The 22,730-nt window shown below is 35.1% G+C and overlaps 1 protein-coding gene across 2 annotated transcripts; it reads left to right on the plus strand.

Moving 5' to 3' along the window:
* Window positions 1-2,675: 2,675 nt before the first annotated feature.
* LOC141609999 (D-aminoacyl-tRNA deacylase-like) lies at window positions 2,676-9,015 on the plus strand. Of its 2 annotated transcripts, XM_074428596.1 has the most exons (10): window positions 2,842-3,076; window positions 3,161-3,344; window positions 3,574-3,716; window positions 3,800-3,863; window positions 4,611-4,663; window positions 4,847-4,902; window positions 5,859-5,933; window positions 7,574-7,762; window positions 8,481-8,591; window positions 8,686-9,015. In XM_074428596.1, the coding sequence occupies exons 1-9, from the start codon at window positions 2,975-2,977 to the stop codon at window positions 8,569-8,571; spliced, it is 957 nt and encodes a 318-aa protein (XP_074284697.1). In that variant the 5' UTR covers window positions 2,842-2,974; the 3' UTR covers window positions 8,572-8,591; window positions 8,686-9,015. The 2 variants fall into 2 exon arrangements, with proteins under 2 accessions (XP_074284696.1, XP_074284697.1); XM_074428595.1 differs by having other exon boundaries at window positions 2,676-3,076; window positions 8,481-9,015.
* The last annotated feature ends 13,715 nt before the right edge of the window (window positions 9,016-22,730 follow it).

Genomic DNA, 22,730 nt, shown 5'->3' on the forward strand with positions numbered 1-22,730 from the left:
AATAGTATGACTTATTCCGAGTTAAACAATGTTAAGATTAATATGAGAAGGAGAGACATAGCTTGAATTATTCATATGAAATAACCCAATTAAATATAACATACATGAATATGTCGAAATAATGAGATTTATATTTTTAACATGACTTTCACTAAGTATGACTTTCACTACTCCCGCTGCTATTATTGTTGCTTTTACTACTCACAATTAGAGCTGGCAAAAAATGACACGACACGAAAACCCGATACGAACCCGACACGAAATTAACGGTTTTGGGTTGAGGCTTAATGACCCATTTATGTAAGTGGGTCAACACGAACCCGACACGATATTTAATTGGGTTGGGTTTGGGTTGAGCTCTCTAAACACGAACCCGACACGAATGATCTGTTTATTAAATTAATCCTAGTTTTTATTGATTATCCATTACATAAATAGACTTAAAATTTTCAAATATGGACATGACACGAAAACACGACACGAACCCGACACGAAAACACGACACGAACCCGACACGAAATTAATGGGTTAGGGTTGAGGCTTGATGACCCATTTATGTAAGTGAGTCGACACGAACACGACACGATATTTAATTGGGTCGGGTTTGGGTTGGAGGATTTATGACCCGTTTACATGTGACACGAACACGAACACGAATCCGACACGACCCGATCTGTTTGGCAAGTCTACTCACAATGCGTCGATTAGCTTACCAATCGATTCAACAAATATAATATTATTAAATTTATATATTTAAATAAATCTGAAATATTAAATTAGAATATTATTAAAGAGCAATCATTATTTTTTACTAATTAAATTAAAAATTTAATGAATTATGAAATATTATATTTTTTGGAAATCTAGATTGATTTATTTAAATAAATATGAAATATTAAATTAGAATATTAATAAAGAGCAATCATTATTTTTTAGATTAAATTACAAATTTAATGAATTATGAAATATTATATTTTTTTTTTTGGAAATCTAGATTGATTTATTTACCTTTTAATTGTTTCCAAAATATAACATATTTATATTATATTTGTGTATGTTAAATAACTAACATTCTTTATACTAATTAATACCATAAGTGAGGCTGTTTACTTTTAAAGAAACTTACCATATTCTGGTATTCTCTAAATTTATATTTCAACCAAAGATATATAATATTTACATTAAAGTCCCTTATCCGGGTCCATCACACAAAGTTATGATTAAAAACTATATAATATATTTAATTTATATTATATAGATTTATTTAATTACGTGCGTTGATTTCTGGAATCTTATCTATATTAATATAAAAGACAATACTCAATCCTCAGCGCGTCACGTCATAAATGCAGTTTTTTTGGGAAATTCATGTTATGGTGGGACCCGTGAGTGTACAATGTATTTATTTCTTCAGATTTCCGTCTTTACAAACATGCGATAAATTCCGTCTTACAACAAATTCTTTGAAATAATATTATGAAAAAATTCTATGAATTAATATTATGAAATAATTTTATACATTCCGTGTAAATAAAATTAATAACACTAGGTTTGGTGCCCGGCTTCGCCCGGGCTATCTCTATTTACCGTTATTATTTTCAATGAAATAAACTATGTTGGAGTTGTCTAACTCACACGTTTACTATTTGTAATATATTTTTGTACGGCATATTTTATAATTATGATGTAATGTAAAATTTATTTTCAATTTATGAGACACGTTTACTACCCCGCTATTAATATTATTACTTTCACGACATTCTTTCTTAATATCATTACGTTCACTACTCCCGTGGTTACTATTGTTTCTTTTACTAATTCCTCTATTTTTTTCTGTTAAGTTCATTATTCCTGTTAATTTTATCCGACCTATATTTAAATAAATAAAATATTTTCTTGAGGTCGATTGGTTATTTAATTGTTCATACTTTTTCTCATTGTTACCACTGTTACTTTCACTACATTCGTAGTTACTTTCACTACTCCCACTATCATTATTATAATTGTCACTAATTCCACATTAATACCGTTATTTTATTAATCTCGTTGCTGCTATTATTACTTTTACTACATTTAATTTAATGTATAATTCTATGATGATACTAATTAATTCCATAAGTGGGGCATGTTAATTTTAAGGAAAATCACTATATTCTTGTGTTTTCTAAATTTAGTTATTTTAATTTAATGTAATTTCCATAAATATTTTTCATCAAGGCATCTTTATATTATACTTTTAACCAAAACTATATAATATTTACATTGAGGTCCCTTTATCAGGTCCATCACACGGTGCTATCGATTTAAAACTATATAGTATAACTAATTTGTATAGATTTCTTTAATTACATTGAAGTCCTTTGGTTTCTGGAATTAATATATAGTATTGATATACGCAGAATGAATTACAAATGCGAGTAAATGAAATTGAATTACATAATTTTTAAACCAAAATTACATTAATAATAAAATTACATAATTTCAAGAAGGAATAACATTTATATACGGGATTGAACATAAAACGCAAATGAATTACATAATATGTTAAAGTTGATTTTATGAGATTATATTTCTTTTATCCGGATGTAAAGTTTTTTATCTATGCAATTTTTATTTACAAGAGTAGATTACGTTATTTCCTTATAAACCAGTGTATGTGAACACGTATTTGTAACAAATTTAAACATAAATTATTTAGATCGTACATTTAGACCAATTAGATAAGTACAATAGAAATGCAAAAACAAATATACATCCAAAAACATTAATACTGGCCCAAATACATGCCCGTGCAATTTTACACGGGCTTAAAACTAGTTAATATATAGTATTGATTGATTTATAGTTAAGAAACAATACGTCTGCTTTACACGCAGGTGGTCTTGGATCCTGGGTAGCATCAACATTCAACTGTGAGTTCGTCGTTTTCGCCATACGTTTGTAAAATATTAGTTAGAGAGAGAGAGAAAGAAAGATGGTAACTTTAGTGGTGTCAACAACCATTGATCCAGCCTCAGTTGGGCCAGCTTCTGCCCTACTAGCCATGACCACCTGGTCTCCTGGACCGTCTTTCGAGGTTGGTTAATTTATTCTTTTTAATTGAATGTTTGATTTTGATGATTTTAATGAATAATGATGTGTTGAAGTGATTGTATCGTAGGGTGTAAGGAGTTATATGATTGAAAAAGGGGTGAGATTGTTGCAGCATGATAAAAGCATTGTGGTTGAAGACAATTTAGATATTCGTTGGGAACATTTCACCAATGAATTTGTTGATAATATTATCTTCCTCAGTAAACATACTGCTCTTTCTAATCGTCCAGCTCTCACCATTCATCCTATTGGTATTATTATATTACTACTTCAATTTATATGCATGCCCTTTTTCCAGCTTCTTCTTGTTTCTCTTTCAGTATATTCATTCATCATCGTGTGGGTTGCAAATTGCAATGGGGTAATAGAGCACTAATTTTGAGCCTTTATATTTACCTTTGTTGTTTGTGGATAATTTTGGTGCCACTATCACTTATTTTGAGCCTTTCATACCGTTGTATTTGGTTGATGGCAATGTAGGAGTGCCACATTTGAAAGAAGGAGATGTGCCACCTCAAGGAGGGAGGTCAGGCTGGGCGGCACCACCCGATCCTAGGATGGGACCATGGATCCGGCTCTTGAAGAAAATCGCTCACTCCCATAATTTACTCCCTGAATTTGAGGTTCGTGCCTAGCATTTCACCGTTAGTTTGTATACTTTAATTTATTGCAGTCCACATTATTGCAATTTCACTGTCTAATATAGATAACTATGGAGGCTACTCATCATGGACCTGTGACTTGTAAGCCAACTATGTTTCTTGAGATTGGTGAGTGTTCTTCACTTCTTCCCTATTTTAGTGGATTTTTGTCTTCTAAAACTGTCAGGGTAGACGAAAACTCACAAGTTAATTAATCTCTTGTGAAGAAAGTGGGCAGTGGCATATTTTGGAAACAAAGCAAATTTTTTTATTGAGTTATGTATTCCTCTTTCATCGTGGTTACTACTTGGAGGTGATGTGAGGGATGTATCAGTGGAGGATATAAACCTTTGCTAAGCGTCGGGTCAAGTTTGGCAACTCTATTATTGAACATTTTATTCTTGGCTAAGACAGGAATTAACTTGTGCTTTGCAAGTCTTAAATTTATTGAAATCAAACAATGTGACCCTCCAAAGTGACATTTTCAGCCTCAAAGTAACTTGAACATGCAGACTAATACTGGAAAGGATTAAGACTAGAATATGTGAAATACTGAAACTAGACGGTGGATGCTATAAGATTTGAGTTAATCTCCCTGAGATCTGTATTGATCTGTATTTTTGTTTGGTGAATCTCCGTTGTCTGTAGATAATGAACAAAAGGTGCATTATTTTAGGTTTTAGGCTCTTAACACATAACTTTAATATGAAAGTGATTACATTTAGACTATGCGAAGTTGTTTTTGTTGATAAAATTCCAATGTCATAGGATCTTCACAGCATTTGTGAAGTGATTATAATTATCATTTAGATTTCATGTACTTTAGATTTCATTCTTCTATAGATTCCATTAGTTGGCGCAAATTTGGTTGTACAGGTAGCACACTCGATTACTGGAAGAGGGAGGATGCTGCTCAAGTCATGGCTACAGTTGAGTAACATTGGCGCTAAAAATTTTTCTTTTACTGTCATGCTTGTGTTTGGTTACTGCTTTACTTCATTCTAGAAGACCCTTTTTTTGTAAATGCCACCATTGCATGATAATAGTGACAGTGTAACACATACTCCTTTGCATATCTGACATTCTGACATTTTGTTTTTGCACGTTTGCAGTTAGTTTGGGAGGGGCTTGGATTAGGAGGTAGTGCTGCTGTGGGTGAGTGGGCCAGGTACATCTTACTTTATGTTATTATGCGCTTGTTTACTGTTGGGGTAGAGAGTGCGCGAAAGCGTAATAAATTGAACCAAAGACGAAAGAGAAACTAAAGAAACGACGATTAAAATGAGAACGAGATCTTTTAGGTAAAAATGCCAACAAGAAAGAATCATCAATTTTAGTTTTGCTTCCTTTTGCTTGTTGGCTAAGTGATGAATCCATAACGTGCAGCCCACCATTTCTTCTATTGGTGAAAGGGTGAGGTACACCTCCAACGTGTTTAGTGCTTGCAGCTTTTGTTTTTTATTCCTCAATCTCAGTGACATGTCGAAATTATTTTCTTCGATCCCAATGACTAGTCCTACGCACATGTTTTAACCTTTATAGTCTGCGATTTATAGCTATATATATTGTCTTTTATTCTATTCAAAGTTTTCTAGATATAATTAGATTTTCAGATGTTAATGAAGAATAACACCTCACTAAACAGCTGCGCCTCATTGTTAATTAATCTTCACTCTGGTTCATGTGGAACAACCGAACAAGTCTCTTTATGTTGTTAACATTGGGGCTGATCGGGGCAAACTGGCAGTTGGTTTGGATATAGTGTCTTATGAGAATTTCTTAAAGTGAAGATAGATTTCTGTATTCGGAATAGATATTTGTTAAAATCCTCAGATAAGTGTTTAGACCTGATATGTTTCTGTTCAACCAATTCTCACTCTTGGGCCATGCTACAAAGTCTTCTTTTTTCCATTATTTATGAGATTATTTCTTTTTGTTATCAAAAGAAATACTCCCTCCTATCCACACCAACTACCCTCTTTTCAAAAATCTCCCGTACATATTTGCGGGCCGTTGGTAGTTTGCCGTGGATGGGAAGGGAGTATGCAAAAATTACTCCACTTGTTGACTACATTGCATCCTTGTTATTATGGAACCTACTGAATTCTGTTCATGTCTAAGCAGGGAAGTTGACAAAAAGAAAGTTTTGCTTGGGCTAGGAGGCGGACATTATGTACCACGCCATATGGACATAATTATGTAAGCTGTATTCCTTAATCTTGTTATTATGAATATGGAGTCATTCGATGTTATTCTTGAATCTTTTTTTCTTCATGCATCACCCTAAACAGCTTCCCTATAATATCTAACACAAGGGTTAGAGCCGTGTACTGACCCTCTTTTTAACCCCACCATATGCAGATCCCGTAAGGCACTGTGGTAAAGCTGTTGTATACTCTTAAGGGTGTGTTTGGATTGAGTGATTTGGAGGGAAAAGAAAGGGAGGGAAAGTAGGGGATTTAAAATCCCTTGTTTGGATAGCAAATGAGGGTGGAGGGAAATGGAGGAGGAGAGATTTGGAGGGATTCAATTTCCCTCCTCCAAGCCTAATCAAAATCTCTCCACAATAGGCAAGATTTGGAGGGAAATTGTATCCAAACACCCACACTCCATTCCACCTCCCCTTCCTTTCCCTTCCTTCCCCTTCCCTCCTTCCCCCTCCCCTCCCTTTCCCTCCTTTTTTCCTATCCAAACACTAGGTAGCACCAAAACGGACACGGACACGGGACACGGGCACGACACGGACACGTAACACGGCATCCCATAAAATTTAGGACACGGGACACGTTATTTAAATTAAATAAATATATATTTTATAATTATGAACGTTCGATTTTATTTTTATAAAATTATTGGATAGTAAATTTAAAAAAGTGAAGGTAAAATTTGCCCTTAATTATAACTTATTTTCATTTACCATGTAAACGTATCTTCTAATCAATCTCTTTCGACTACTCATTTCTCATTTAAAGAAAATCATTCACCTCAAATGATGTCTAAATGTTATGGACTCGCGTCAGACACAGCCCAAATACCATGGACACGCGTCAGACACGTGCCCGAATAAATGTAGAAAGTTAGACACGGCTTTATAGGTGTCGGACACGTTTCGGCGTGTGTCCGAGGAGTGTCGGTGTCCGACACGGTGTCGGACACGAGACGGCTGATTAGGAGAAGTGTCCGTGCTACCTAGTCCAAACACACCCTAAAATTTTCACTCTATCATATTCAAAACTGCATGCATGCACGGTGTTAGCTGTTAATTGTCATTTTAATTCATGGCATTTGTAATCTTAGTTATTCCCAAAAAACTATGTTTTGTATTCTATTATATTGTTGTCATATAAATTCTCCTTCCACATTAACTTATGTGCATTTAGATAAACCTACGCATTGACCTCTTGATAGTGTTATGCCGTGAGGACACATCTGTATTCAAGTTAGTCATGATTCTTATGAAGGAAGAAAGTGTTTAGGTCATCTATTATTGTGGCGGAGTTTGTGTAAGAAGTCACAGAGTTCTTTCTTAGTGTGCTGTAATTTATGGATTAAAATTGTGTTTAGATTTGCTGTTTGGAAGGACAGTGAAGTGTAACTCTGGGGAAGTGAGGTAATCGCTTTTGCCTTTCCAAATGGCAAGGGAATCCAGAATCTTGAAATGCACTTGTCTTTGTCGAAACCTGTGGTATAACCTACTACTGAATATTACATACTGTAACATGAATTTGCACGAGAATTATGAGCTGATATATGTGCTATATTCGAATTGTGTGATTATGTGCGCTACTATTCTTAATCCTTTAAACAAATAAGTTAGTGGTATACTCTAATGATTACAGGAAAGAAAATGTTTGGGTAGGACATCTTCTTTCTGGATATTCCTTGCCGATGGATGATCCAGGCCAATCAAATGTAGAATCTGATGCTAAAAACGTCGGTGGCACTTGGAAAGAAGCTATCAGAGCTGCTTCTGAGGCTACTAATGCTGGTTTCCCTGGAGGTGAAATTGTGGCTCATCTTGATCAAAAGTGAGTGTTCAAAGCTTTTAGTCAATCTTATATGGCATATTATTTAACCTTTCTTATGTTATTCTTAAACCAAGGTGATTCTAAATCACAGTTTCCAATTATTGTTGAAAACTTGAGAATTTGATCATTAGTTGCTTGGAAAAATTAAGTCTTATTGAAGCAACTAATTAAAAAACGGAGAGGGGATTCACACTTGATACAGATTTATACATTCGTGCCAAATAAAGATTATTTTTACTTTGTTAAAGTTATCGTGAAATATGTTGAAGCACAAATTCTCATTATAGACGGACACTATCCGTCTATAGCTATAAACGGATAGTGTCCCTCTCACAAATGAAGTGGGTAGTGCAAGTGGGTGGGAAATGGATACCCCCACTTGCCCTCCCACTTTAATTTTGTGAGAGGGCCACTATCCGTCTATTGCTATAGACGGATAGTGGCCGTCTATAATGAGACAGACTGATGCTGAAGATACTGCAAGATTAAGCACTTGCTGTTTGACACCATAACTAAAATGGTTTATACTTTATTGTTCACTCTTTTATTAGAATGTCTTGTCCTTATTCCTTCTATACTAGGGAGGAATTGCGGAATTTGGGAAGGTAGTTTATTTTGTTAAAGACGGTCACATACTCACGTGATTGGGTGATTACTACTTGCCTTTTCTGTTTTACTTCCAAGCTACAATTTAACTCTGGTTGCTTGTGGAATGCAGAAGCTTCAAGGGGTGGCAGAGAAATGCCATCACTGCGTTTCTCAAGCAACAAAACATCAAGATAGGCAAACCAAGCGATTTCAACTCATGAGACATCTCTCACTTTCATGGGTACGTCCATCGCAATTTACTCCATATAAGAACATACTTGTACATGACCTGAAGTGATATGCTCGGCTCATTGACTTTAATGGCCCTAAACCAGAGTTGACGACTATTTGTCTCCGGTATTTGCCCTCGGTTGGAAGTGGAGGCATTTGTTCGTTGGGTACGATCTTGATCTCCTCGCCATTTAGATAAACGACCATCAACTGCTCAAGATTACCATCAATTACTTGGTTTATTGGTTCTAGTCTCTAGTGGTTAGTAATAGACCCTTTTTTTTTTTTTTTGAATTATTATTATTACCGAGATTTATCATTTCTCACCAAGAATGATTATGTCATTGTCAATATTAGAATACGATGATGCTTAGTTTTTTTTTTTAAATATATTCGATGGTGAATAGAATCAGCCAAGTTTGTTGGCAAATTTAGAACGGGAAGTGTGATGCTATGAGTAAGAGGTGGCAAATGGGGGACAATGAGGTCGAGTTTGGGCCAGGGGTTGGATAATTTCGAGTCTGCTACACGTTTCGAGTCGGGTCGGCTCAATTTCAGAAGTCAAGTTATTGGTTCATTTGGGGTTGAATCACACACTTCACATAAGGTCATTTTCGTATATTGATCATTTTGGGTTCTTGTCTTTTTTGAATCCATGGTTAAAATTAGATTTGGCAAATAAATCCGAACCCGAAAAATCGATCGAAAATATCTGAATTGATAACTGATTGAACACCCAATATCAGTAACCTGAATAGTACCCGAAACCCGACTCAATCCGAATTGAACCGAATATAATAATAACCGAATGATACCCGAACATGAATATATTGAACTGACAAGAAGTGAACCGATAGACCTGAATTATAAATACTTATTTTTTTTTAAATAACAACATATTTTAGGTGTTTTTTCATTAATTTTTATTTATTAATGGTATTATGAGTTTTTGTATTCAAAATGAAAAATATAAGGTACAGTTAAGCTAATTTTTTTTTAGCTTTTTTCACCTGATATTAAACTGAATTGATGTTGACCCGGCCCGATCTGCACTGGACTCGATAATAGTATAAACCGATCTACACTGGACTCGATAATAGTATATCGAACTGATATGAAGTGAACCGATAGACCTGAATTATAAATACTTATTTTTTTTAAATAACAACATATTTTAGGTGTTTTTTCATTAATTTTTATTTATTAATGGTATAATGAGTTTTTGTATTCAAAATGAAAAATATAAGATACAGTTAAGCTAATTTTTTTTTAGCTTTTTTCACTGATATTAAACTGAATTGATGTTGACCCGGCCCGATCTGCACTGGACTCGATAATAGTATAAACCGATCTACACTGGACTCGATAATAGTATATCGAACTGATATGAAGTGAACCGATAGACCTGAATTATAAATACTTATTTTTTTTAAATAACAACATATTTTAGGTGTTTTTTCATTAATTTTTATTTATTAATGGTATTATGAGTTTTTGTATTCAACATGAAAAATATAAGGTACAGTTAAGCTAATTTTTTTAGCTTTTTTCACTTGATATTAAACTGAACTGATGTTGACTCGGCCCGATCTGCACTGGACTCGATAATAGTATAAACCGATTAAAGTGGCTAACTGAAATGAACCCGATCGAAATTGAACTGAAATCGAAACTAAGGTCAGCCCGATTTAAACGAACTGATTTAACTCAATCTGAAACCGAATCGAATGACTCGTTTATCAAGTCTAATTAAAATACTTTAATACTCACTAATGTGACTACAAAAGATTGTCTTTCAAATTTAGTTATTTATTATGAATCTTTGAAACCAATGATCATTTTAATGTATATAATATTAATGAGTTAATAGTTTTTTTGGGTCATCTCGGGTAATTTCGGATCACTTTAAATCGGGTCAACTACAGATCAGGTCACCTCGAGTTGAGTCAACGTCGGGTCAATCAATGTTCGAGTCAAGTCGGTTTTGGGTCATAATCAAGTTAGACAATTTTGGCCACTTTCGAATTTTGGGTCAACCTTATCAAATTGGGTCATTCGAATTGAGTTAACTTTGTCAGATCTACTCATAATTATATGTCCAATCCCATTTCATCAAAAGTGTTCTAACTTCCTTTACACTTTAAAAAAAATTGAATATAATCAATACTATCAATACTATATATATATATATATATATATAGAGAGAGAGAAGGGTTCTTCTAAGGTCCTCATATCATATAAGGCCCTAAGTCCTTATAAGGGCCTTTGGATGGAAGGGATGGAGGGATGAGATTACATCTCATTCAAGGGTCACAATTCTCCCTCCCTAATCTCCTTCCCTAATTGTGTATAACTCTACCTAATTTTGTACAACTCTTCCACCATTCTAATCTCCCAACTCACTTCCTCATTCACTCATCCTCTCTCATTTCTCTCATTCACTCTTTCTCTCTCATTTTCCTCCCACTCTCTCTAAACAAAAAAAAAACCCAAACTGAAACTAAAAAAAAAAAAAAAAAAAAAAAAAAAACCCAAAACCAACCAGCAACAACACCAACAACGACCCGACACCACACCCGACCCACCACCGCAACCACAACAACAACCAACAACAACACCACCGACATCAACCAGCTACAACAACCAACAACAACACCGAAATCAACCAGCAACAACACCAACAACGACCCGACAACCCGACTGCCACCCTCCTCTCTAACCCGAAACCACCCCACACCTACCCCCACCCCAGATACCACCATTCACAACCCGGCTGACTCCCTCCATTCACGCCGCCACACGACCCCGCAACACCCCGCAACACCCCCCCAACACCCGACCAATGGTGACCACCAAACCCGCCGTCACCCCCGCACCTCCTGCCGCCAATCCTCCCTCCACCGACCTTCCTCCTCCCGCCGTCCTTCCTTCCTTCCTTCCTCCTTCCATTTTTTTTGGTTTTCAGATCTCCCCTTTTCCTCTTCCTTTCTCTTTTTTTCGATTTTATTTTTATAGCAAGAGTTTTTTTTTACGTTTTCCAGATCTCTTGCCATTTTGTTTTTTTTTTGTTTTGGTTTTTATTTGGTATGGTTTGTTGTTGAAGCTGCCAAAGCCTCTATGCGTCTGTGTTTTTATTTGGTTTTTTTTTTGTTTTGGTTTTTTTTTGTTTTGTTTTTGTTCTTTGTTTTTTTTGTTTTTTTTTTATTGGGTTGTTATTGTTATTTGATTTTTTGGACTAAAGTTATACATCTTGTCTATTAAAGTTATACACTGCGTGCATTAGAGTTATACACACGATATTTAAATTTGGTTTTTTTTATTGTTATTTGGTTTATTTCAGATTTCGGGTTGGGTTGGGTTGTTGGTTTTTTGGTTTTATTATTGTTATTTGGTTTTTTGTTTTTGTTATTATGAGTTTTTTTGGTTTTTGTTATTATTTAATTTTTTTTTTCAGATTTAATATTTGTTGATTACGATTTTTCATATTTATTTGGTTTTTATAAAAGTTATACTATTTACGACTAAAGTTATACACTTAAAACATTAAAGTTATACACTGGGTGCATTAAAGTTATACATCTTGTTTATTACAGTTATACACTGCGTGCATTAAAGTTATACAATTTTGGACTAAAGTTATACAATTTTGGACTGAAGTTGTACTTTTATGGAATAAAGTTATACAATTTTGGACTAAAATTACACAAATTTGGACTGAAGTTATACAAATAAGGACTAAAGTTATACAAAAATAGACCAAAGTTATACAAAAAAAGACTAAAGTTATACAAAAATTGGACTAAAGTCATACAACAATGGACTAAAGTTATACAAAAATGAACCAAAGTTATACAAAAATGAACCAAAGTTATACAAAAAATTGGACTAAAGTTATACAAAAATGAACCAAAGTTATACAAAAATAGACCAGAGTTATACAAAAATGCACCAAAGTTATACAAAAAATGGACTAAAGTTATACAAAAAATTGGACTAAAGTTATACAAAAATTGGACTAAAGTTATACAAAAATGAACCAAAGTTATACAAAAATTGACTAAAGTTAGTCCATATTTGTATAACTTTATTCCATATTTGTATAACTTTAGTCCATTTTTGTATAACTTTGGTTCATTTTTGTATAACTTTGGGGCATTTTTGTATAACTTTAGTCCAATTTTTTGTATAACTTTAGTCTTTTTTTGTATAACTTTGGTCTATTTTTGTATAACTTTGGTTCATGTTTGTATAACTTTAGTCCATTTTTGTATAACTTTGGTTCATTTTTGTATAACTTTGGTCCATTTTTGTATAACTTTAGTCCTTATTTGTATAACTTTAACCCATATTTGTATAACTTTAATCCATATTTGTATAACTTTAGTCCATTTCTGTATAACTTTGGTCCATTTTTGTATAACTTTGGTTCATTTTTGTATAACTTTGGTTCATTTTTGTATAACTTTGGTTCATTTTTGTATAACTTTCGTCCTTATTTGTATAACTTTAGCTCATATTTGTATAACTTTAATCCATATTTGTATAACTTTAGTCCATTTTTGTATAACTTTGGTTCATTTTTGTATAACTTTGGTTCATTTTTGTATAACTTTAGTCCAATTTTTGTAAAATTTTAGTCTTTTTTGGAATAACTTTGGTCTATTTTTGTATAACTTTGGTTCATTTTTGTATAACTTTAGTCCATTTTTGTCTTAGATGAAAAAAAAGTATCTCGCAAAAAAAAAAAACGAGATTTAAAACACGAAATCTTAAAAAAAAACGTATAACAAGAAGAGATTTAAGAAAATGATTAAAAAATGAGAACTAACAAAATAAAAGACAACTAAAATAAAATAAAAGACAAAAAAAATAATGAATGGAAAAAACAACTCAAAACATACAAATTAACACAAAACGAAAAAAAAAAAAAAAAAACGAGTTGAAAAAAAAAAAAAAAAAAAAAAAAAGTCCGGCGGTGGGGCGGCGGTGGGGTGGCGGCGGCGGGTTGGTGGGTGGTTAGTTGGTGTCGGGTGGGGTGGTGGTGGGTGGTGGTGAATAAGGAAGAGAGGAATGAATGATTTATTTGAGTTTTTTTGATTTATTTGGATTTTTTGGGTTTTTTATTTATTTGGATTTTTGGGTTTTTTTTTATTTATTTGGGTTTTTTTTTAGAGTTTGAGAGAAGAGAGAAATGAAATGTGTAAGATGAAAGAGAAATGGATGAGTGGAAAACAAATATATAGTAAATTAGTGACTAATTAGAGTGGATTAGTGAAGGAGGAGAGAGATGGTGAGATTAGCTTATAAACACACTTTTTTGGGGTTGATCTCATCCCTCCATCTCCCTCCATCCAATGGCTCATAATAGAACTTATGGACTTAATATATCTAAGGACCTTAGTTGATCTCTTCTCTCTCTCTCTCTCTCTCTCTCTATATATATATATATATATATATATATATATATATATATATATATATATATATATATATATATATATATATATATATATATATATTCCAAAATCAAGGGATTTCAACGTAATTAAATAAATTCATACAATTTCATTATATTATATTATTTTTAATCATATCACCGTGTAATAGACCTGACCAAGGGAGTTCAATATAAATATTATATAGTTTTGGTTGAGTTTAAATTTAGAGAACACCATAATATGGTGATTTTCCTTAAAATAAACATGCCGCACATCCCCTATTTACTAAAAGAATAGGCGAAACTCCATTTTTTTCCCGCCTAAAACATATTTCCTATAATAGTGCTCAATATTTTTGCATATACTATAGGTATGGACATGATAAGTTATAAAAGGACATAATCTTTTTTATTTAAATATTTGTAACATTCAATATTTCACATTCTGCACAAATTTATCTCCAATCATTTTATGATAAAAAAAATTCTTTTTTTTAAAGAACTTAATGATAAATTCATTGATTTTTATGATAAAAAGTTGTGGCTAAAAAATATGTTATTAGTAAATATTTTTTAAAAATTCATTAAGTTTTTATGATAAAAAGTTGTGACTAAAAAATATGTTATTAGTAAATATTTGTTAAAAATTCATTGAGTTTTTATGATAAAAAGTTGCGGCTAAAAAATATGTTATTAGTAAATATTCGTAAATTAACATCATTAATTTCTCAGTAAAAAAAAAAAAACTTTCAAAAAATTACGCATTTCATTACTTCTAACGATTTTAATTTTTATTTCTCTAATCAAATACAATGAGGAGAAACATGAAAAATAAATGAATTGTCAATTTAAATTCATAAATAATACACTGAAAAGTAAAACTCTATAAATACCGTGTATACATTGCACGGGGTCTATACTAGTATGGTATTAATTAGTATAACGATGTAAATTATTTAACATACACAAAAATAATATGTATGTTATATTTTGAAAACTAATAAAAGGTAAATAAATGAAGCTAGATTTACAGAAAATATAATATTTCATAATTACTTGATTTGTTTAATGCATATATGTAATATATTTATATAAATATATAAACCTCTTAAAATTGCATGCCTAAATAATAAAAGTAATTCTGTTAATAGTGAAAAAAAATTGTAGTAACATTGAATACAGTAAAATGATAGTAATCACTTATTTGAATAGTCAAAGTAGCAATATTAGCAGCGACTTAGTGAAGGGGGAGTAGTGAAAGTAATAAAAGTAACAATGAGAGTGGTGAAATTATCAATATTAATGCGACAGTAATGAAAGTAACAATAATTACGGCGGGAATAGTGAAAGTAACAATAGTAATAACAAATGTGACAAAAGTAACAATAATAACAACAAAAGAAAGTATATATGAACAATTAGATAACCAATCGATTTAAGTAAAATATTATTAGTGAGAGTAGTGAATTTGTCTCACATATATTTTTGATAAATTTATGAGTTATGCAACTTTGATGTAGTTTTATGTAATTGAAAATAAATTTTAATGCTAAATAGATGTATCTCCGACTAGGCCGGGCACCAATACTAGTTAGTAGTAAACTTGAATTGAATTGAGTACAATTATGACAAATAATAACGAGCAAATTACTCCGCATTAATCCATCGTTGTGTACCCTAACCTTAAATGGTCCAACGTTTTGCCAGTAAAATTCAATTAAGCATGTAAGGTGGCATTGTGGCATCGTGTGTAACACCCCACATACCAAGGTGCCTTACCAAGGACAACCCTAGCATATGAAGATGCTACCATCTCGGTTGCCTGGGTAAGTATATCAAAAGTAACCATTCAAGAACAATTATTAAAGTATAAAGTTTAGTGAATACATCGTCTCAACTGAAACCAAAGTAAAAGTATATAAGTCTCAATACATCAAAACAAAGTATCTAAACTCGTGACAGGGGAAGCTAGACTCAAAGTGATGACATCTCATTCTCGTCCCCGCAACTAAATGTAATTGTAACACCCCCATACACCAAGGTGCCTTACCAAGACCACCTAATGCATGAAAGTGCTACCATCTCAGTTACCCGAGGCATAGTAATAAAAAGTCACCATCAAGAAACATAGTTTAAGCATAAAGTTTAAAGTGATTACATCAAAACCAACTGTAAAGTTAAGTACAACTGTTCTAAAACCAAATTACAACTAAATTAACAAAAGGTATTATGATAACATAGCGAAAGACTACTATCAGACTCGTGGAGACTCCATCCCAAGCTAAACCTGTGCATATCCATATTATACCTGCTAGACAACTGCTCACCACCCCCGAATGGATCACCACAGTTTTTAAAACATTTAAACGGGGTCAGTTGCTGATTACACAAAACAAGATACACAAGATAACAATACACAGTTAACCTAACTCCGTCACATCTCCACACACCTGAATACACACTAAAGTGTGTAGCCTTACCAGAATACCCATCACAACAGATATTTCACGCCGCCAGTGGGGGACCGTAACCGTACCCACCAAATCCCCGCTCATCTATTCCGAGCAATAACCCATGTTCCTTAATGTGCACATCCCCTCCTGTGGCGGGTTGCACAGAGGGCGAATCAAGGGCGTGAAGCCACTCCCGCAAGTGACTCCACTCAACCGACGACACGCCTCGCGAACCACAGACAATTACACAACCAATTATACAACAACTATCACCAACACAATACCAATACGTTAAAGATCAACAATAAACACAACCATCCCTAACAACTATGTAATCAATAACCGAGTAGGAAAACCCTACCTGGAAAAGCAATCACCAATACCGTCACAATAGCGAATCAGCAAAGTTCCTCTACGAAATCACCTCCTATCAAATACACAATCATACAATCACCATCTAGTATCAAAATACTCCCAAAACCCCAAATTACCCAATTAGGGTTTCAACTAATATCAATGAAACGACATAAAAACTGTACAAGAATCTTACCTACAATACGACGGTCTCAACGGTATAAAGAACTCTGAATTCCAACGACTCTAGCCCCTTGGATTTAATACCAATGCGAAAAGAGAATGCAACGATGTTTGTTTTCTTATAAAAATGTTTAGAACTTGGTGAAAAGTAAAAAGAAACTGACGGAGAAGCTTATATAACCTTTTCACGCGTTGCTATCAAACCCGGCAAATAACCCGTAAAAATTGACTTACTCGATCGAGTAAGTCACTTACTCGATCGAGTGCCTCCTACTCGATCGAGTAACCCATCTACTCGATCGAGTACCCATCAGCAGTACACTGTTTCGCACGCAACACTCACTTACTCGACAGAGTAAGCCCTACTCGATAGAGTACCCAACAGCACATAAAATCGTAGTATTACAGTCTTCCCTCCTTAAAATGAATTTCGTCGCCGAAGTTCAAACCCCACCTATAAAACATGAACTCTTAACACCAACTCCACCAACTATGCCTACCTCCACAACATGGCTCACAATATCGTATCCACCACATTATAGTCTGTCGACACTAACTCCATACACTTCCAAATACCATCCACCAACGCTGCTAGCTTCGTCTCATTAACATATTATCCACTAGAAAAATCTAATATCAAGACATTCATAAACATGAAACGGAAAGTTACACTAATCATCACCTGTCACAATCTGTTCACCATCCCCGAATGGATCACCACAGTTTTATAAAACACAACGGGGTCATTAATCAAGATAAGCTAATCACAAAGAAACAACCAAGGAAGACAACCGTACAACCATTCTCCAACTCCAATCATATCTCATATCGGGCTACGCACTTAAGTGTGTAGCCCTGCCTGATTACCCATCGCAACAGGTAATCCTCACCGCCAGTGGAGGACCGCAGCCTTGCCCACCTAAGGCCTGATCATCGCAATGAGCAACAACCCATGTCCATTAATGTGCACATCCCCCTTTGTGACGGGAACCACAAGGGGCGAATCAAGGGCGTGTAGCCATTCCCGAAAATGACTCCACTCAGCCGAGGACACACCTCGCAAACATAGACAAACAACAACAATTCCAACAACCAAGAAAGACAATGCCAACAATGATATTAATCATGCCAATACCATAATAAACCATCTTAAATCAATTAAATAGGCAACTGAGTAGGGAAACCCTACCTTATCACTGATCCGAAACATGAGTATACAGCGGAAGCTAGAAACGTTCCTCTACGAATCCTTAACCTAACAATAATCACAACAATCTAACCACAAATATGCCAATTAACCCTTTTTCCCCAAATCCAAACATTAGGGCAAACCCTAAGAGACAATTCTAAATAAAGATATGAAACTAGTGACTTACGACGAACTGACGCGAAAGAGATGAACGAAAGACTCAGGAACGATAGAATGCCTTGAGAGTGATTAAGGATGATTAGAGGAGTGTGGAATGTAATTAGGTTTTGGTAAAAATGAAAGTAAACTGTAAAACACGATTTATATAACCTTTAATCATCCTTAATCAAACCGCAGAAATAAATCCTGTCAGACCGGTTACTCAGTCGAGTACCAAGAGTACTCGACCGAGTACCCTTTACTCGGCCGAGTATTACACTACTCGGCCAAGTTTTCCTGGACAATAGCCTGGCCAGAAAACACACGTCACTCTACTCGGCCGAGTTAGCCATATTCGGTCGAGTAACAAGACCCAGAAAACCGTGGTATTACAGTCTTCCCTTCTTAAAACGAATTTCGTCCTCGAAGTTCATACCATACTCAAAACAAAACAAAACAACACAACATAACAATAACTACTCAACGACAACAACCACAACTACTCAAAGGTACCAACCACACCAACTATACATAACAAAACAACTCGTCTTCCGCTCAAAGATACCAACAACAAAACCATTTTAACCTTAAACTAACCCAAAACATGCATGCGACCATCTCCTACCCCTCTTAAAAGACAACGGTTACGTCCCCGTAACCAAACATACATGATAAAAAAGGTGAGGAAAAAGCTCTCTCATAGACTCCTCGAGTTCCCATGTGGCCTCTTCCACATTGTGATTAGACCAAAGTACCTTTAGTAAGACGGTCTCACCATTCCTTGTTTTGTGCATCTTACGGTCTAAGATCTCCTTAAGAACTTCAGCATAAGTTAGAGACTCGTCTAATTCTATGTTCTAAACCTCAAGCACATGTGATGGATCACTCACATACTTCCGGAGTTGGGATACATGAAACACGTTGTGGACCCGATCAAGCGATGGTGGTAAAGCTAGCCGATAAGCTACTTCACCTACGCGGTCTAGAATCTCATAAGGACCGATAAAATTCTGACACAACTTCCCTTTCTTGCCAAACATCATCGCTCCTTGCATAGGTGACACTTTTAAAAGGACCTTGTCACCGACCGCGAACTCAATGTTCCTGCAGTGCAAATCCGCGTAACTCTTTTGGCGATCCTGAGATGCTATCATCTTTTGGCGAATCAATTGGACTTGCTCTATCATATCCTGTACCATCTGTGGCCCTAAAACCACAGCCTCAGCACTATCATCCCAACATACCGGACTCCTGCACTTCCTGCCATACAAAGCCTCAAAAGGTGTCATCCCAATGCTGGTGTGATAGCTGTTGTTGTATTAAAACTCGAATAAGTCCAGTCTATCCTCCCAACTTCCACCAAACTCCATGGCACAAACCCTCAACATATCCTCTAATGTCTTGATAGTCCTCTCAGTCTGACCATCTATCGCAGGATGAAATACTGTACTAATCTTTAAGGTAGTTCCCATCAAGTCCCGCAATTCTTACCAAAACTGTGATATGAACCTCGCATCTCTATCTGACACTATATCATTTGGTACCCCATGTAACCGAACCACGTGCTTCCTGTATATTAAAGGTAGCTGCATCTTAGTTTTAGTATCTTTCATCGGAATAAAGTGAGCTGACTTTGTTAGACGGTCGATGATCACCCAAATCATATTGTTACCTTGCTGAGTCATTGGTAAACCCACGATGAAGTCCATAGAGATCGACTCCCATTTCCAATCCAGTACCTCAAGAGACTGAATCTTGCCTTGTGGTCTTCGTTGCTCACCCCTTACTCTTTGACAAGTCACACACTTAGCCACAAACTCCGCTACATCTTTCTTCACGTTAGGCCACTAAAACGTTTTCTTTAAGTCCTTGTAGAGCTTGTCACCACCCGGATGAACTGAATAAGGAGTGCAACGAGCCTCCGTCATGATCAACTTCTTCAAGTCCACGTCACTAGGTACACACCATCTCCCATCAAAATGAACACTCCCATCTGTGTGGATAGAAAACCTCGAAACTGTGCCACTCTCTACCCTTGACTTACACCCTTGAATCTTGGGATCAAGTTCCGGTTTCCTTTTTATGTCATCATACAAGTCCGGTTTGATAGTCAAGTCCCCGATGGCGTCGCCCTTTCAAATCATATGGATCCCCATCTTAGACATCTCATCCCTCAGCTTCATCAAAGACATAGCTGTGCACAATGAATGTACACTCTTCCTACTCAAGGCATATGTCACCACATTAGCTTTCCCCTCATGATAGATGATCTCTATCTCATAGTCCCCAATCAACTCCATCCATCGTCTCTGTCGCATGTTCAGCTCTTTTTGTGTATAGATGTACTTCAAGCTTTTACGATCCGAAAACACCTTAAAGGTCGCCCTATAAAGGTAGTGCCTCCAAATCTTTAGAGAAAACACAACTGCATCCAGTTCCAAATCGTGAGTAGGATAGTTCTCCTCATACGGTTTCAGCTACCTCGACGTATAAGCGATAACCTTCCCATTCTGCATCAACACACAACCCAACCCATTCTTTGAAGCATCAATGTATACTTCAAAGTTCTCACTTCCCTCAGGTAGAGCTAGGACAGAAGCTGTGGTCAAACGCTCCTTTAAGGTTTTGAACTCCGTTTCACAACACTCATCCCAACAAAATCTGGTCTCTTCCACATCAAAGATGTCATAGGTCTGGCGATCTTAGAAAAGTCTTTCACGAACCTTTTGTAGTAGACAGCTAAACCCAAGAAACTCCGAATCTCAGCTACATTTTTCGGTGCTTCCCACTTAGTCACTGCCACAATCTTACTAGGATCCACCGACACACCCTCTTTTGATATCACATGGCCCGGAAAAGCCACTTTCTCCAACCAACACTCGCACTTAGATAACTTGGCATACAACTGATTATCTCGCAAAGTCTAAAGTACTAACCTCAAGTGCTCCTAGTGCTCCTCCTTAGTCTTGGAGTAAACCAAAATTTCATCAATAAAGACGACCGCAAACCTATCCAAGAACGGGCTGAAAATCCGGTTCATAAGATCCATGAAAACTGCTGGTGCATTAGTCAACCCAAAAGGCATAACCACGTACTCATATTGATCATACCGCGACCGAAACGCTGTCTTAGGAATATCCTCATCTGCTATCCTCAACTGGTGATAACCCGACCTCAAATCGATCTTAGAAAACACTCCTGCACCACTCAACTGGTAAAAAAGATCATCAATCCTTGGCAAAGGATACCTGTTCTTCATGGTGACATGGTTCAACTCTCTATATTCGATGCATAGCCTCATACTCTGGTCTTTCTTTTTCAAAAATAAAACTGGTGCACCCCAAGGTGATACGCTAGATTAAATGTACCCCTTGTCTATCAACTCATCTAGCTGCCTCTTAAACTCTTATAACTCTTTAGGCCACATCCGGTACGGTGCTTTAGATATAGGCAGAGGCGTCTAAAGCCCAGGGCCACCCAGGGCGCTCGAACCGGGCCTCCAAATTTTGGGCCCAAGTTCGTAATTCTTCCTTTACGTAAAAAAAAAAAAAAAAAAAATTAAACTACAACTGTCAAGAACATGAAGATATCAGTAATTCAGTATAATCAGTTAATTACTCCTTAATTTCCTCCTTCCCAATAAAACGTTTGAGATTTTCACACTTACACTCCCAAATCCCAAATAATCAAACATTCATAAATCTCTGATTATATATTTTTCAGTTTGCATACAATTTACGACACAAATTAGCAATCACTTCTCCTCTTAAATTTTCCTTCAATCGAATTACTCGGCCGCGGGATTCTAGCTATTATTATTTTTTTAAACAGAAAACAATTGTTCATTAATTTGAAGTCGAAAGGTTTACAAGGAGAAATAATCTAAAGATAAGGTACAAATTCCTCTTTAGCTTTATGAGTTTTAGTTTAAATTTGTTTGTAATTCATGATTAGTCTGGTTAATTCATGAAAAATTTGGGTCGGATACTTAGTCTAATGATTCCTATCAAAATTTAGTTTGTAATTTATAGTTATTTTGGTTAAATCATTATATGGGTCTGAAAATTTCTGTTATCGCAATGGAGTCTGACCGAAATCTGCCTCTCTATAATTGCAATGTTGATGATCACTTGACCATTAATTGCAGTGATAAAAATTCACGCCTAATTGACCTATTGGTTCTCTAATCTTATATTTTCTTTAATTGTGGATCAATTATGACTAATCAAACTAATTATGAGTAATTAGATGTACATAAGCATTACCATAGTTCTGTACATATTGGTTGATTTGAATAAATTATTTATAATAGCATTTTATTGAAGGTTTTCGTGATCAAATATGAGTAGTGTTTTGAATGAATGAATTATGTTA

This window comes from Silene latifolia, chromosome 1, assembly GCF_048544455.1.
Source record: "Silene latifolia isolate original U9 population chromosome 1, ASM4854445v1, whole genome shotgun sequence".
NCBI classification, from domain to species: Eukaryota; Viridiplantae; Streptophyta; class Magnoliopsida; order Caryophyllales; family Caryophyllaceae; genus Silene; species Silene latifolia.

Excerpts from the sequence above, each read along its gene's own strand:
- LOC141609999 (XM_074428595.1), top strand. The coding sequence starts at position 2,975 with ATGGTAACTTTAGTGGTGTCAACAACCATTGATCCAGCCTCAGTTGGG. Across the intron at positions 3,077-3,160 it reads CTCCTGGACCGTCTTTCGAG|GGTGTAAGGAGTTATATGAT; the intron begins GTTGGTTAATTT and ends ATTGTATCGTAG. Across the intron at positions 4,903-5,858 it reads GCTGTGGGTGAGTGGGCCAG|GGAAGTTGACAAAAAGAAAG; the intron begins GTACATCTTACT and ends ATGTCTAAGCAG.